Source organism: Crocodylus siamensis, chromosome 11 (assembly GCF_052110815.1).
Source record: "Crocodylus siamensis isolate JL-2025a chromosome 11, ASM5211081v1, whole genome shotgun sequence".
Lineage (NCBI taxonomy): Eukaryota > Metazoa > Chordata > Crocodylia > Crocodylidae > Crocodylus > Crocodylus siamensis.
In genome coordinates this window covers 10464269-10481125 of record NC_143405.1, presented here as the reverse complement: position 1 = coordinate 10481125, position 16857 = coordinate 10464269, and the positions used below count along the sequence as shown (strand labels likewise).

General features: G+C 56.4%; 1 protein-coding gene across 1 annotated transcript; it reads right to left on the bottom strand.

Annotated features, from left to right (window-relative positions):
- Positions 1-138: 138 nt before the first annotated feature.
- On the bottom strand, positions 139-15312 carry CERCAM (cerebral endothelial cell adhesion molecule). The gene is made up of 13 exons (XM_090022178.1): positions 15020-15312; positions 11499-11609; positions 10469-10586; positions 9773-9907; positions 8532-8736; positions 8039-8158; positions 7732-7808; positions 6977-7083; positions 6197-6329; positions 5571-5698; positions 4653-4856; positions 2720-2966; positions 139-878 (listed from the first exon to the last, which is right to left on the bottom strand). The coding sequence occupies exons 1-12, from the start codon at positions 15256-15258 to the stop codon at positions 2729-2731; spliced, it is 1815 nt and encodes a 604-aa protein (XP_089878304.1). The 5' UTR covers positions 15259-15312; the 3' UTR covers positions 139-878; positions 2720-2728.
- Positions 15313-16857: the final 1545 nt, after the last annotated feature.

The window sequence follows — 16857 nt, the reverse complement described above, 5'->3', positions numbered from 1 at the left end:
TGCCAGTCTTGTTTGTGCTGCTCTAAGCCTGGAGGTGTGGGGAAGTGCTGCTATTTCTGGCCAGAGCTGGAGTAGGTAGATGCATAACACACTAGAGAACACCAGGGACCAAGACAATGGCGACAAGACTCTGGCGAACAAGCTTAAATAGAGTCGGTTTTAATCCTCCTCCTGGTTCACTCACGTCCATCAAGAACGAGTGCAGGTGACAGATGAGCCTGGCAGAGCATCGTCCAAGGACAGTATAACCCTGAGCTACAGTCAGCTGAGACAGCTTCTGCCCTTCTGGCTTGTGCTCCATCCTCTTTGGAAATCTGTGCCCTCATAGGCATTTCCTTGGCACCCGTCTCCTTAGCATCTCATCTCCTTTCCACCACGCACCTATGATGACAGCTGTATCTGTCCAGGGTGAAGAGAAGGAGATGATTCTGCTGGAGCAGGAGAAGGACCTGATCACATACACCAATGTCCAAACAAGCACTACAAGAATAATACTACACAGCAGCTCTGATGGATGCCTGCAGCCAGGCAGCCTCCTGGGCATGGTTGGGCCCTGCACAATTCAGACCCGCCCTGCTCATCCAGGCAGACTCCACAAGGAGGTAGGGAGTGAGAAGTAGTAGCCTGCAAAGGACTAGTCCAAAAGTATCACTGCTCAGCAGAGAGATCTCGCAGGCATCTGGAGAGCCCAGCATGGTCCTTGGTGCAAAGTCTTGCTGCAGCATGTCCCTGTGAATGGAGGCGATGCACCGAGGCCCATACCCGCTTTCGGTTGGTGACTGCAGCTGCACCTCTCAGCTGGGAACCAGTGGAGTCTGCTGCTGGGCAGAGTGGCCCACAATGCTCCCTTTGTCAGGCTCAAGGAACAGGAAGCCTCCCTGGGAAAGGAAGCGAGAGCCCTGTGTTATTGATGCAGGCAGGGGTAATCACTGCCTGCAAGGGACAGACAGCCCAGCTCCTGTTGCTAGTGCAGTGACACTCAACACTCGCTGGCCCGTGTCCCACAGGAAGCCGATTCCCCTTGTGCCCCTGCCAGATGGTTGGGCGGTGGCTCTCCCTCCTGCTACCTCTGCAGATGCTGCTGACTAAATGAAGAGGGTGTTGTGACTGGCCCTGGGGACTGAGCTACCTTCTCCTCCCAAAAAGGTCCATCCAGTGCAGGCTGAGGCCTGGTGCTGGGACTGGCACGGAGGAGACTGGCTGTGATAGTGGAGAGGGGCTCTGTAATCCTAAATACATGGTCACCACCTGCAGCTGTTTTAAGCCAACCATTGCTAAGAAGAAAGTGGGAGTGAAGGAAACAAGCTGCCTTCTCTCTGAGCTCTTCCCCCCAGAGGCAGCACATCCAGGCCAGAGGCTCCACCGTCCTGCACGTCATTTGGCTCACTGGAGATGCAGACCGGGTCACTTAACACATGTGGGTGTGAAACATTATCCCTTCTGTTTCTCTGGTGCCCTTCAACCCCAAGGCTGTCAGTCCAGACCCAGGAACTTGCGGCCACCTCTGGGGAGGAGTGTGCTGGCCAGCTCACAGCAGGCCCAGGAGAAAAGAGGGGACCTGCTGGCTTGTTAAAACCCCAACTCGCCTGCCTGACCTGCCAAATGTGCCCTGCCAAAATAAAGCCAGGCTATTTTTTTCTTGTTTTCAACTCCTGCCCTGTTGCTTTGCTGCCAGTCCGGGCCCTCGGTGCTAAGCTCCTGCCTAGAGACTTGTTTTCTTGCCAGCGCAAAAAATCCCAGACAGCAGGACTGTTTTGGAGCCTCTGAGAGAGGATTAACTCTAGCAATGCTGGGCCGGAGCAGAGAGAGCAGAGGCTGTTCCCAGGGCGGCTCCTCCTCCCAGCATCAAGTGCTGATCTCACACTCATAACACAGCACAGGGCACGTGGCGCAGCCCCCGCCATCTTAGCAGTGGGAAGAGCAGCCTGAGGCAGAAGGGTCCTTTGAGATGGAGGGGCTTTGCAGGCAACCGCTACTGAACCCTCTGTGCGCCAGAGGAAATAGCATCCCTGTTGTGCAGTCAGGAAAATCAAGGCACATAGTGTTAGTGTAACTTCCCCAAGTCCATCCAGCATAACAACAGCCACCAGGAACAGATCCCCCAGTCTGGATGCTCAGTCCCCTCCACCCCTACACACAGGGGTGTATAAAACTCTTGATAATGTGACCGTTCCAGGGTTTGCCCCTGAGCCTGCACACACCCCTTCCCACAGCTGCAGCCAAAGGCAGCTTCTTGCTGCTTTACCTGTCCCATTGCTGGGGGTGACAAGGCATCAGAAACAAGGAGACAGGGCCCAGGCTCACCCTCTGGGTGCTCCTACACCTTTCTCTTCCTGCTGACAGCCTGACACAGCTACTGTCCCAAACAGATTGCAAAGGCCATGTAGTCAGGGACTTGGGGGCCCAAGTTACTCATCTCCCACCGACTTCCTGCCTGCTTGTGGGATTTCCATCTGAACAAATAGGGGTGGCCATCCTGATCTAACCCAATGGAAGGGGTCGGGGCGTGAGGCTACACAAGGTGCCCTAAGATCCACGGGGAGGCAGGGACAGGAGGGAAAAGGTTTTAAAGGGAGATTCAGACATGTCACTACACCGGATTTCAGGACAACGCTGAAACCGGCATCAAAGGCAGCCGGGCCCATGCTGCATGGACCCACAGCACGTGTGTCCACATGTTCAAACCTGTGCTCCAGAGCTGCTGCTGGACCACGCTTACCAGGCAATGTCAGAGCTCATCTCTGGCGGCTGAGCGGAACGAGTGGCCGGCATGGCCTCGGGAGTGCTTCAGTGTCTTCTGCGAGCCGCTCCAGTCCGTCTTCCGGGAGTCGTCGTCCCAGATGGTGGAGGTCTCCGTGTCGCTGAGCCACTGGGCGTCCCCAGTGTAGTGAGTGGGCTGCACCAGCAGGGGATGCACTGAGTACACCACCAGGTCTCGCCTGGCAAAATGCTTCTTGTAATCCTGGCTGTACAAGGCAGAGTGGAAAAAATACCATTCTCAGTGGAACGCCGGGGGACTGGGGGTGTGCAGCATGGGGGGCAGCAGGACCCACCAATGCCGTGCACCACCTAGGGGGATGCTCAGACAAGGGGTGCCCCGGACCCAGTGCAGGGATGGAGCCAGCTTGTTTCCCGCTGGAGGCCTGAAGCCAAGAGCTCCAGGAGAGAAGGCGGGTCCAGGGGAGCGTGGAGGTGAGAGGAACGTGCCCGCAGCTCTGATGAAACGTCTCAGACCACAGCCAACGCGCTTTGCTTGGCTCAGGCAACATGTTTTTCCAAGTCCAGGCAAGAGGAGAGCCAGGCGTTTCCCAGGCTCCTCGTTAGAGTGCGGCAAACAAGGATTCCCACGATGAGCTCACCCGGCAGGCTGCTGGCACTCAGCGCAGAGCAGGAGGTGACACTGTGCAGGCAGCATCCAGCCTCCTCCTCCATGGGCTCCTCTGCTGGGAGCACCCAGGACCCTGCCCTGTCTCAGCACTCCAGCTCTCAGCACCCCTGACTGCCCAGAGCAGGGAGTGACTCTGGAGACTGTTCTCCACACCCAGGTCACTCCTATCGCATCTGTCTCCTGTGACCCAGACCATTGGCCCAGGGCCAAGGGGGTTGTGCTGAAGGCTACTGAAGCTAGCATGGCACCTGGAGGGGCTCCTGGCTCACACCCTCCCATCAGTCTCTCTATCCATCTTCCCCTTCCACCCCTCCCTTTACTCTCTGCATCCCACCTCGCCTTCAGCCTTTCCCATTCCCTTCCACAGCCTCCTGCCACCTGATGGGGCTCTGGGAAGTCTACACTGGGGAAAAGGCCCTGCCAGCCACACAGCTGCAGGCCTGGGGCTGGAAAGCATGTGGGGCTGCAGAAGATGCAAATCACATGCACAGCCTGGGGTGGCTGGGAAAGCTCAGCTGCCTGGGCAGAGAAACAGTGGCTAATCTCTGTGGTTGGATCCTGCAGGGCACCCGCAGCTCATCTCCCTGCAACAGGCAAGTCAACAGCCTCAACCTCACACCATGTGTGTGCAAAGGGGATGAGCACTGTCCTGGCTAGGCATAATGCACACAGACCCAGCCTCTGCTCAGGAATCCCTGTTCTCCCCATCTGATCACAGCCACGGAGCAACTTATCAACTGCACCATGAGAACAACCCAGACACTAGCAACCTGATCTTGGGGAGAGAAGACCCAGCTCGGTCCATAAGGAGCGCAGGGGAGGCCAGTGCTGCTGTTGGGTATATAAATGTATATAGATGCTCCTCCCACTAAAGACAAGGCTGAGACCACCCCCCAACACTCATTCCACACCAGCACCATGCTCAGCTGGCAACAAATCTCTATTCCTTCTCTCCCCGGAGCCTGCTGATGACTATTTTCCAGAGGCCAAAGCCCAGCCGTGTCTGTGGGGGATGAGCTAATGGTAACAGATGTTTTCCTTCAGCATGTGGAAGCTGGGGGGGTGGGGGGAAATGCATGTTCCTTCACTTCCAAGGAACCAAGGTCTGAGGACCCCAGTGCAGCGAAGCAGGCAAGGGGGGAAGATTGCAGGCCCTGGGCTAGAAACCCAATCCTACCACCTTCCAGAGGGGGCTGCATGAAGCAAGGCCCCAGCTCTGGACTCTTGCGGTCCATTCCCCCCAGGGCCACGAAGCCCCTCTTACTTTGGGTGCTTGTCGTACATGATGGGCAGGAACTCATCCACGGGCAGCATTTTGCCCAGGGGATTGGCATTGATCAGCTTCTGGGCTCCCTGCTGGGAGATGATGTAGGCCAGGGTCCAATAGGAATATGACGGCACCACCAGGTTTCTCACGTCCTCCACCGGCTCCTCATCCTCAGTCTGCACCTGCTTCCTGCCCAGGTAGCTACAAAGGCAGAGAGACCCCCTCCTTCAGCAAGAGGGAAGGAGCCGGGCCCTCAGCAACCCCAGGAGACATGTGTGCAGGTGGCTTGAGGGGCTGGGAGTGGGACTCAGACTCCCTGCAAGCTGCCAGCTCCCACCCAGTGACTAGAAGTTGCTCCCACCTGATGGCCATTGAATAGCATATGTGACATAAATGTTTTGTGCTCTCACATCACCCAACACCCCACTGAAAGCAGCACTATAAGCCCCTGCATAGGCGGGGCCAAGGACCAGCAAGCACCACTGATGCCCCTCTCAGGGGTCCTGCCCAGAGCAGCACTGGCTCCCACTGTGCTGATTACCATGGAGTGATCAGCCGCTGCCACCACAAAGACAGTGCCCAGAGCTGGTGCTCTGTACCCCATCTCCCCCCAATTAAGCTACTGTCCTGCCAGCCCTGTGTGTGGCAGCTGGGAGACCATCACTGCCCCAAGCAGCAGTGCTTACGCAGCCCTTGAATCTGCGGTGCATGTGTTACAGACGGGAGTCCTTCCACCCTGGGACACTGCGCTGGGACACTCACTGCTGGAAATGCAACAGCAGCAGACATCAGAAGGAGCCCACAGGGGAAGGGGGCCAGGGAATCAGGGCAGGAGCCCCAGTAGGGTGGTGGCTTGGGCTGGGCCCCGTGTGCAGCTCTACTCCTGCCCCTTGCTGCAAGACCAGGTCAACATACATCAGGTCCCAGTCCAGCTTTGCCCACTCCAGCTCTCCCATAAGCCTCTGCAGCCGCTCCTTGAAGTAGCCCTCAAAGCGCACGTCGTCCTCAAACACCACCGCCGTCCCCAGCCCCCGTGCCACGATCTGTGGAGAGCAGGAGCAGCTATTGATACGGTCCTGCCGTCTTGGTTCCTTACTGCCCAGCCAGGCCACAGTTGACCCCAGCATGCACCCAGGCTGGGGGCAGATTGGGGAGCCTCTTCCAGCAAGAAGCTCATGGTGCAAGAGGCCTCCCAGAAGTGACACAATGAGAAAGCTCTGCTTTCCCTTAGGGCTGGCCCTGACAGCAGACTGCTCTGGCCAGGAGCAGGTTCCCAGGTTATCAAGTGGCTCAGGCAGCAGACAAGGACTCAGCATCTGAGTGCCAGCTCCAGTTCTGCCACTGAGCTGCTAGGGGACCCCAGGCCAGTTGCCTCCTTTCTCTGTGCCTCAGTTTCCCCTCCTGCCTTCTCTTGCCCATGTAGACTGTAGACCTGCCAAGGCAAGGCCTGTTCCCAGTGGTGAGCAGCATCTAGCACTAATCGAATCCAACCCAGCTCCTTCCTGCCCCATTTACCACTTTACTCAGCCCTGGGGCCATACCTCCTTCCAGATGTAGTAATGGCTGAGGAAGCAGCCAACCTCCCCCTTGGTGAGCGTCCTGCCAGAGAACGGATCGTAGTATCCTGGGAGCAGGTCCACACCCAGCTTCTTAATGTCACTGCTGTTCAGGGCACTGGAGGAAAGAGACAAAGCAGGGAGCAGGCTGGAGGGGACAATATCACTGCAGCCTGGGAATCCCTCCTCCCCAACGCTGAGCCTATATCTTCCACCTGCCCTTGCCCTAGTCAAGTCCCAGTATTTCTGCCTCCAGCACAGCCCTGTGCAGTAACCTCTAGGACCCATATGGGTTCTTTGGAACCTGGAATATCCCCCAGATGCCCTAAAAGCCCGCCACAAGATGAGCCAGGTCTGGTGGATGTGGAGCTCTCCACATAGCACAATCCACAGCAACAGGCAGAGGGTTGGGGGCTGTGTGGGGGTGTGAGGCTGGGCACTACACCAGGCCCTAGGTATAGCATCAGCATCAGCTGCTGACTGTTCTCACTGCCACTGCTCCTTGTCAGTCACCAGACCCTTGCTAATGAGAATAGATGATGCTGTGCCACCTTTCTGCTGTGCCTCTCATTTCCCTGCTGAATCTATTAATGAGCCCCCACCTCATTACTTCATCAAGGGGGATGAGATCCAGGAACAGAAACCAGTGTGCAGTCAGGGGCCCAGACTAGCTGCCCACCCCCTCAGCTCAGGGATGGCTCTGCTCCCACCCCAGCTAGGGCAAGACCTGCAGTGTTCACATGGGGCAAACAACAGAGCAGGCACCTCCCATCCACAGCCTCCACCACCAGTGGCTCCACTTCCAGCTCCAGCAGGGCACTCAGCATCCGCTGGCGCCGATCCGGCCGTCGTGCCAAGTTGATCAGGAAAATCTACAAAAGAACCAGATGTTGCAGAACCTGGGGCCCAGGGGCAGGGAGAACGTGCATCCTCAGCTCACTAGCAGGGGCAGCATGGCACCACAAGAGGTCCTGCCCTATGGGAATCTACCAGACACCAAGGGGGCAAACCATTGTGACTGAAGGGAATGGGTTCAGTTGGGATGCAGTGGGCACACTCAGCTCCACCCAGCTGGGTGCAGAGCAGGAAGGCAGCCCTAGCCCCATGGCTATGAACACACTGCAAAAAGGGCCTGAGTCCTCCACTGGGAGGATGATTGGATGCATCCTCCAAGACAGCAGCCCGAAGGGTGGTGGTCCCATCTCATGGGATAGGTCAGCATTTCTGCTGACCACTACTCCATGTCTACAATCTAGCCAATTCTGTACTGGTTAAAGCATGCTGCTTCTGTGGCCACAGGCTGCCATGCAGAGGGTGTCCTCCTCTCAACAGAGGCCACAGGGACAGAACAATTCACCAGGGGTGGGGGCACCTCGCATCACCCCTTAGTGTCTCCTCCAGTCAGCCCAGTACTGAGAGACTCCAGAAGCCACAGGGAGGTGGAGGGACGCCAGCAGCTGCATGGAGAAGAGAATCGTAAAGAAAAACACACTTTCTCTCCCTGCATCCCAGAAACATACCTCATCAAAGCCCATTTTACTGAGGAGCTTGGGCCTGGTGTAAATATGATCGGAGCGGGACATTGGGGGACCATCCACTGCAAGAGACAGAGCACAGGGCTGAACTGCCATGAACATCATGCCCAGTTGACCTACATACAATGAGCACCCTCACCCACTGCTTCCTCAGAGACCAGAGCTGGGGAGCCATTTGTCTGGGTGAGCTGCACCTGCTCACATCCAGATGCCAGGTGAGGAATCCCAGGTGGAAGACCTGCACGACCCCCTGCATTCCCCATGCAGCAGGGCTCATTCCTGGTGCTCTTACCCATGGCTTCCTGGATGAGGTGCACAAAGTTGATGCGTTCATCCTCCAGCGTCTGATGAGACTTCACTGGGACATTGATGTAGCCAAACCGCTCCTGGTTGCACACATACGCCTCAATGTCTGCAAGGCAGCAGGAGACAGGAGGTAACCTTAGGGCTGCGCAGCTCCAGCACCTGCACCTGATTCCTACCCAAAAGCTCCCTACACCCACCTTCCCTCCCTCCCTAGTGCCCAGGATCTCACTACTTCTCCAAGCTCCCCTTCCTATCCTCTACCCATGACCCCACCTTCGGCAGAGGGGCCATTTGAGAAAGTGAGGCAGGTGGAGGTTCCTTGAGGAACCTTTTATCTCGCGTTCATCCAGCATAACAAAGGGGCCAACCTGAGTTGTGTGGCAAACTGTGAAGCAAGATACACCCAGAGCGAACACAGGTGGCTGCTGCGCCCTAGCCCTTTCCCTCTCCAGCTGTCTGCCCTGTTCTCCAGGGCTCACCCGCTGCTTGGCAGGAGTAGGCAAAGACGATGATGTCATCGAAGGCCCAGGTGTAGTTGGGATGGGGTGGGTGGAAGGCAAGCTTGGCGGTGCCGTCTTTCCGCAGGTCGATCAGGAAGGCGGCGTACACCATGGGCACGGCAAAGCAGCCCAGGCGCTGGCGGTTCTTGGTGGGGAAGTAGTCCGCTGTCCTGCGGTAGTAACCCTGTGGAGCACATGCCATCCCGTAACTCCCACTGACCGGACTACGAGGGGTGCCAGGACAGAGCAAGCAGGACCTGCCATCCTCCACAGTAGCCTGCTATCCCCTGCACACCCAGCACTGAGGCTGCTCTCTGCAACGCCCCTCCAGGCAGAAAGCAACTGGTGCACAGCCCATGGCATTGAGGTCTAGCAGAGAGAGCAGTTCTCCCAGGGCTCTGTGCCTTTCTAAGTCTTCCTGGCCCTACCTTGCCCTCTCTGACACCCAAGATGTGAAGCACTCAGAGGAGACTCTCCTGCCTACTTGAGCCCAGCACATGGTCTACCATACAGGCAAGCACCAGCTGGGCCCAAGAAGGAAGGAAGGGTGTCTTCCCTGTCCCTCACTGGGCTCCAGGGCCTGTAGCAGACCGGGAGCCATACAGCAGAGACAGGCTGTGTTCGATTCCACTGAGCAATTTTAGGAGATAGGAGAGCCAGAGGTGAATCGGCAGCTGCCTGATAATACACTCTGGAAATTCTAGGATGAGAAGCAGCCTGGAGCTGACTTACTGACTTGGCTATGAGCCCCTGGGCTTGGTAGCCCCTTGGGGCAAAAGGGGCTCCCAACAGGGCCGAGGAAGTGCTTGCAGAGGGGCGCCGCACACCACCCTCTCGAAGAAGCCATCAGCCTCAGACCAAGCACCTAAGCACCACCTTGACAGGTGTGATGGATCCACAGCTGTGGCCCGACCCTGCCTTTCCTCTTCAGGCAAGTAATCTGTGACCTCAGAGGAAGCTTGGTGTGAGGAAAGACAGAGCACAGACTGAGCCAGCACCTCAGGATTTGGCCCTTGGGTCAGAGACATCTCTTGGCTGTGGTGAAGGGAGAGGAAACCTTCCCCCCTGCCCATCCCAGCTCCACCTAGAACCACAGGACTGTGGCATCCCTTGGGGGACATCAGCCTCTTGGGCATGAGCCACAGCAGCAGCTGGGCTGAGTGACAGGACACGGCCCGCCCCGGCACAGGGGGGTGCCCCGGCCTGCTCCAGCAGCTCACCTGAGGGGTTATCCCACACCAGAAGTTGGAGTAGTAGGTCTGGGAGTCCAGCATCGGTGCAATCACCGATTTGTTCTGGGCAATCAAGAACTTCAGGGTCTGGTTGTTTGTCAGGACACTGTCAGTATCTGCAAACTAGGGGTGGAAATACAGCTGGCTTAGAAGAAGCGGCGCACTGAAAGCTGGCCCTGTGTCCACCAGCCCCACAACAATGCCCCACAGATAGAAAACACCTCGGCAGGGGCTGGTTCCCTACAGCCTCCAGCAGGAAGTGCTCCCACACTGTGATGCCCTGCTATGGCAGTCACAGCTCCAGGGCACCCTAGGCATCTTCAGTGTTTTTCTGCATCCTTCACAACTACCCTTCACCCAGGGAGTGAAACACATGGAGTTATCCAGGCTGCACTCGCAGACGTGCTGACATGGGCTAGCAGAGCACAAGGGGAATGAGGTGATCTCTGGAGACCCAAGCCCAAACCATAAAGCCTGAGCTAGGAGGAAGAAGACACGCTCTATTATTAAGTCCTTTAAATGGTGGGGGGTGCAGCCTGAGACTCAGCTGCTGACAGGCATGTTGCCCTGGCCCAGAAGGACAAACCAGGAGGACTTCCCCATTTCTAGCTTCCCAAACTGGCCTGGCTCCCCAGGGCTGGCTGCCAGGGAGGGTCCCGCTTGGCTCAGTTTCCAAGCTCTTACCAGAATGTAGTCAGCCCATTGCTCCCGCGCAAAGCTCAGAGCCTCCTGTTTCAGCTTCATGAGGTTTTCGTAGCGCTCATTTGTCCAGTGCTTGGGGCCCAGTTCATTGGGGTATGAGCTGCAGCAGGCAAACAAAGAGATACTAGCCTGCCTCGGGCTACAAACATACACACTAGATGAAGAAGCCTGCCTGAGAGCTGTGTTAGCTTACCCTGGGGCAAGGTAGTTTGGCCTGGACCCAAAGTCCACATTAAAGCTGGGCTTGCTTAGCTTTGAGGGAGCCGGGGGTGGGCCCATCCAGGTCACACTCCCCACGGTCAGCCCAACCTGTGCTGCCACACTCTGCTCACTGCCCCTGTGTGCAGGGTGGACCAGTGCTGCCTGAACAGTCTCTTGCGGGATGGGAGAAACATGACACTGCCTCAGTGACGTTGGCTTGGGACCGGATCGGGAGCAGCCAGCTACCCCAGCACACATTCCAAGCCAGGACGCTGGAGAGAAACAGACCCTCCCTGTCTGCATCTGTGTGCAGGGCCCCTCGCTCCATCTGTGCATGCAGGTCTCTCGCCCTGGGGGAGCTCTCTGTGCAGTCAGCTTAGGCAGCTGCACACGCCTGCTTCCTTGTGCCACCAAATAGCTTGTGATCCTGGGAAGGTGCTAGAAGAGAACCATGCCCAGCTCACCTGGTATAAAACTTCTGTGCACCCTGGCCAGCACTGGGTCAGAAGCACTGCAGGGTGGAAGGGGCTGACACATGCATTTCTGCACAAGGAGTGCCATGCCCCAAACCCACAGCTCAAAGCACAAAGGTACATGGAAGGAAAGTGCAGTGGGGAGGTCTGGAGCAGAGCACCGGGAGGGGGCCAGGGATTCTTGGGTTTTGTTCCAGCTCTGACCGACTCCCTCACAGCCTTGGATGAATCACTGGCCAACTCCATGCCTCAGTTTCCCTGTCCTTGAGACAGACCACAAAAGATGCTCTGCTAGAAACCATCACTGATGCAAGGCCTCTGGCAGCCTTGTGCCTCACCTGGGCTCCTCCACTGCTCTCCACTTGACATGGCGGTAGTGCTTCTCCATGGCCACCAGCCACTCCCTCAGGATCTCCGTCGTGTTGTCAACGTTGTGATCTGTCACACACCTGAGAAACCAGAATGCAGAGATGTTGGCTCTTTTCCTTTTCCACATCACCCCCCAGCAGCTCAAGTCTCTCAGTCCCTTGTCCAAACCCAGCAATGGGGCTCCCAGTCCTATGAAACTGGAACGAAGCTGCAGTAGTAGTCACCAAGGAGTGCTCCCTCCCCTCCCACCTTCTAAAGCCTGCATCTCCAGACAGCAGTGGCGAGGTGCTGTATGATCAAGGATGCCAAGTAGGGTGCAGGGCCAAATGAACAAAACTGAACATGGGTGTCTCACGCAAGCGTGATGGGGTGAGGGATGAGGATGGAGCCCTTGACAGTATATAGTACCAGCCGAGATCAGACCAAAGGGCAGGCAAGGCCATGTCCAGTTCCTGAAGGCAGGCAGTGCCACATGCTTTATGGAAAAGGTAATAAGCCACCAGTCCACAGGGGAAGCTTTCTCCTGCCCCCCCATCCAAGTGTGGTTGGTTTCTGCCCTGCACCATATGGGTTTAAATCACGTGCTGTCTTAAGCCATCTAATGTAACTGTGCATATTCTCATGAAGAGGCAAATAAAGTGTTCGTGCTCAGAGAGGGACATCATCCTGGGACTGACTGAGACCCCCACCCAGCATGCATGTGCAGCAGTAGCCTGGAAATCATTAGGCAGTAAGGACAAGGTACGGGAAGAAGACTCTGTGGCCCAGAAGGCCCCCTCTGCTCCCATGTTGCTAGGAGGAGCTGCCTTCAGGGCACTGCCAAACCTGTCTGCCTGTCCTGCAGTCTGTGGACAATGCCCTGCTGAGAAATGCTGCCCTGGCTGAGGAACTGGTTCTCAGCTCTGCCTTATTATAAGCACATCAGGGGCCCTTGTCCAAAACTACTCAGTGGGGGCAGGGGGGAAGCAGTCAACACAGCTGGATTCTCATGCCCGCCCCAGGGACACGTCATTTAAGCTCTGAGTCCCTTTACTCCCCCACCTGTAAAATGAGGATTATACCCTCTCTGTAAAAGGCCTTTACAAGTCAAAAGTAACACACTTGTTTGCGTGCTGTCAAACACCGTCATAACGGGCCAAGTGTACCGCCAGTGTAACTGTACTGATGTCAAGGATAAATTTAGGACAAAATGTTTATACCCAGGCACAGAAGAGCTAAACAACCTTCCAAACTTTGCCCACAGCTAAGGCAGGATGCTGCCACTTCAGAAGACAAGCACAAACCTCTCACGTGGCTCTGGTCCTGGGCTATACACATACGTGCCAAGCCAAGAGGCTGACAGCAGCAGGCAGAGGCAGTGGGAACTAGCTGGAAATCAAACATGTAATTTTAAACAATCAAGGTTCTGCTGCCAGGAGGGGGATTGCACAGAGATTGCTTCTGCCCAATTGCAGCCCTGCTGGCTGGGTTACAGAGGTCGCGAGCTGACCTCACTGTGCCAGGACAGCCACCAGGCTTATTTGTCTTCAGACCTGATTCTTCCTAACATGGCATTAGCCGATCACACGCTTTCACTTTTCTGTCCCTATCTGTCTGCTTTCTCCCCACCAGAACCCGCCCACTTCCATCCGCTTGCATGTGGTCTGGAGAGACACGTAAGCACATGTGTGTATGGTCTCTGCAAATCCACACTGGACCGTCCGGCCTGCAGGGCGTCACCAGATCCCAACACACGCAGAGGGACAAGCACGGACCCTCTGAACCATGCAGCCCTGGGTGACAGCAAACACTGCAACACTGAGCTAGAAGAAGGGATGCTACACCCAGCTGGCTGCAGATTGCTGTTCCAGTCCCAGACAGAACTGGCCGATGCACAGACTACCTCCAGTCTCCTTTCCCTCATTTGTTCTGTGCCTCCCCCTGGTGCCAGGCCCACAACCGTGTTGGCTGGAAAAAGCTCAGCAGGGCACCCTGTTTCAGCTGAAAATGGTGCACACAGCTTCTGCTATGCAATACCACTCAGCAGAGGTTAGGGCTGCAAAGGCAGGGTTTGGTATTGGAGGGGAGCCAGCACTGCACAGCAGCCAGGTACCCACTCTCTTCACCCTCTCCTCATCCGTGCATCTCTCATCTCTCGCTTCCGGGATCCAAATAAAAGTACCTGTCTCCCCCAGTTCCAGGAGTGATCCAGCATCCAGCACCCCAAGATCCCAGCCCCCAATCCACCAGCAAAGCCATGGGAGCTCACAGAACTGCCACACACATGCCTGGCCCCAGGAGATGAATGGGGACCTCACATTGATAATGCTTTCAGTGGGAACATATCAAAAAGACCCCCAGCAGTGCTGCCGTTAAAGAATGTCACATCAGATGGAAAGAGTAGTTTGGCTGAATCAGCAAAGCTGGGCTACGTATGACCCCATTCTCTGCTGTGGCCCCTGATGGGACAGGGGCTGAAGCAGTTCCCCAAGGGGCACAGTGTGCCTGAACTACAACTGGAGCACCTCCTGCTTGGTCAGGCTGGATCAAAGCTAACTGAGAGCTCCCCCCAGCCCATGCTTCCACCCCACTCCCCACAGCACCCACTGCTGCGAGAGGCTGAGACTAGATGGGCAGGGAGACCCAACGCAGCCAATTCCTCCACACCATGTTCTGCAGTGAGTACTGCTACGAGAGGCGCCCTCCCTCCTTCCCTCCGTCGTTCTGTGCCACGACGCGGGGGATCCCGGAAGCGGAGACACAAATTCCATGAGAAATGTTGAGTATCTGAACCAGAAAACTGTAAGAGGTGAGCAGGCAGCCAGTGCAACGCACACAGCAGCCTGGACTGCTGGCTCCCACCTAGGCTCGAGATCTCCAGCCAGGCATGTCAGCTGCAAACAGACGCACAGATGGCAAAAAAATCAGATGCTCTTTAAAAGCATTACGCCACGGGGGTAATGTTTCCTACAAGCTCAGGCGAGAGGCTGTAAAATGTGTCTGCAGTGGCAGTGAGGAGCAGATGGAACAGGAATCCCGGCTCCAGGCACCAGCATCTCACTGGACCCCAGAGGGGCTCTGCCAGGGCGCTGAGCCCTTGGGAGGTAGGGGCCGGGAGGAGAACGGCCGTGTGCTGGGTGGGACAGACCCCTTCAGATGAGGGGAAAAATGTCCTTTTGAAGACTTAGGGCTGCCCTCTGCTCTGCTGTGCCTCCTGTCCACAGTGCTTGGAACTTAGTAGGGGGCTCAGGGGTCTTTTCCCACCCTGGCAGCCACCTACCCCACCTTCCTACAGAGAAGGGACAGGAAAGAGAGAGCTGCTGTTAGGGAGCAGGAAAACCACCCTCTCCGCTTTGTTGCACCCATCCTGCAAGAGCATGTTCCCTGTCCCCTATGCCTACACCCAGCTTCACCCCCTGTGTGTTTGCTGCCCTGCCTCGCCCTGGCATCCCCCCAGGTCCCTCTGCACTAATGCCCCTCCACAAGGGCCAGGAGTGGGAGCCGTCCTTACCAGATGGAGATGCGCCCCTTGGGGTAGTCCAAGCGCTCCAGAGCCCCCAGGTAATGGGGCAACGAGTGCTCTGAGTTGCGGGCCAGGATGGCGATCACCACGGTGGGCAGCTCCTGCTGCTGTCCAGCTGGGCTTCCGCTGGCCCCCTCCTCCCTGGGGGATCCCCCCAGCCCAAGGGCCAAGCCCCCCAGCAGCAGGGGCAGGGCGCTGCGGAGCAGAGCGGCTGCTGCGAGGCTCATGTCGGGAGGGCGCGGCTCCAGGAGAGGGCAGCAGCCAGGGATCAGGGATGGGAGCTGGGAGTGGGGCGGGGAAGGGGGCGGAGGAGGGGGCGGAGGAGCGGGGGGCTGGCCTGGGAAGCTGGACAGAGAAGGAGGGGGATGCCTTGTGAGGGGGAAGGAGAAGCTGGTGCCTTTGGGGCTGGGCTTTGCAGCCCAACCCCTGAGCCCCTCTGGCCCAGTGGGGCAGGGGATCAGTTTCTCTCCCCGGAGACCAAGGAGGGCCAGCCAGGCAGGTGGGTTCTGCAAGCTGCACAGGGTCCGGGAGGAGAGAAGCTGAGACCCAGCCATCTCGTCTCACCTTGAGGGCATCTGAAATCACAGCCTGCAGCCTCTCTGGGCTTGGCAAGTCCCTGTGCTGGGACTACCATGGCACAGGGGGCGGACAGCTTTGTGCTACCTCTGTGCTTTCTTCCAGCGTTGGGACTGCAGAGCGAGCCAGGCATCCAGCACAGCCTGCACACTGAGATCTGCCATGGCCCTCGTAGTCACTTCTGTCCCAAATGATCCACTCACCTCCCAAAACACTTGACGGTGCCCCCTGCACCAGGAGGTGCCACAGGGCTGGTCTCCTGACCCTTTCTCCATGTCCAGTGTATGTCCAACATGGGGCTTTCAAAGTGCCTTTATGTTATGGCTGCTTTACTCCAGCAAAGTCACTATTAAGGGGCCACAGTGCCCTGGGCTTTGAGCCCATATGATACAGCAGCAGCTTCAGCCAGTAAATCCTAGCACTGGAACATTTAAAAGTAGATCAGACAAAGCCCTCTGGAAATGCATTCCCACCTCCCCTGAAACAGCTCTTCATTGCCTGGGAGAGGGACAGGACCAAACTTTCCATCTGTACCCAGCACTGTACCTAGATTTCTGGTGGCCCTGGGTGAACTTTTAGCATTGCCCCCCGCTTTGCCAGAGATGATAATAATAGTAACAATAAAAATCACCATTTTCAGGCCCACATTGTGTTCAAGCACTGGGTGGCCGCCCAGTTCACCCATGCCTGTGTCTGGCCCTGTCTGTACCATCTGTGAGCTGGAATCCAGAGGGACTGCCTGTAGCAGAGGCCAGAGCGCCTGGAAAGCAAGAGGAGTGGAATGGGCGTTTCCCTCCTTTTTTGCAAATATATATACCTAAAAATAAATACACACATACCCCCCTATATATATCTTAATAAATATATGAGTCAAATACACACAGCTCTGCATATGCCCACTAATTTTGCTTGCCTCTAGCCAAAAAAAGCCAAAAGAGCAAGCTAGAGGGAAAGCCCAAGAGCAATCCTCCATCATCATAAACTGTGTAGCCAAGATGCTCGCATTTGGAGGTATTTGTAGACTTTTGCAAGAATCAATCTGCCCATGCTGCAAGGGACAGGCCTCCACCCTCTAACTACACCAAGTCATTCAAGGCCGAGAAAGGTATCTCCCTTTCCACGCAAGTAAAACTACCCGGGCCCAAACCCACCTCAAAGTACCTCCCCTGCTTGATAACCATCATCATTTTTTTATTATTTTTTATTATTATTATTTTTAAGGAAAAATTGTTATGCCCCAGGTCCAATTG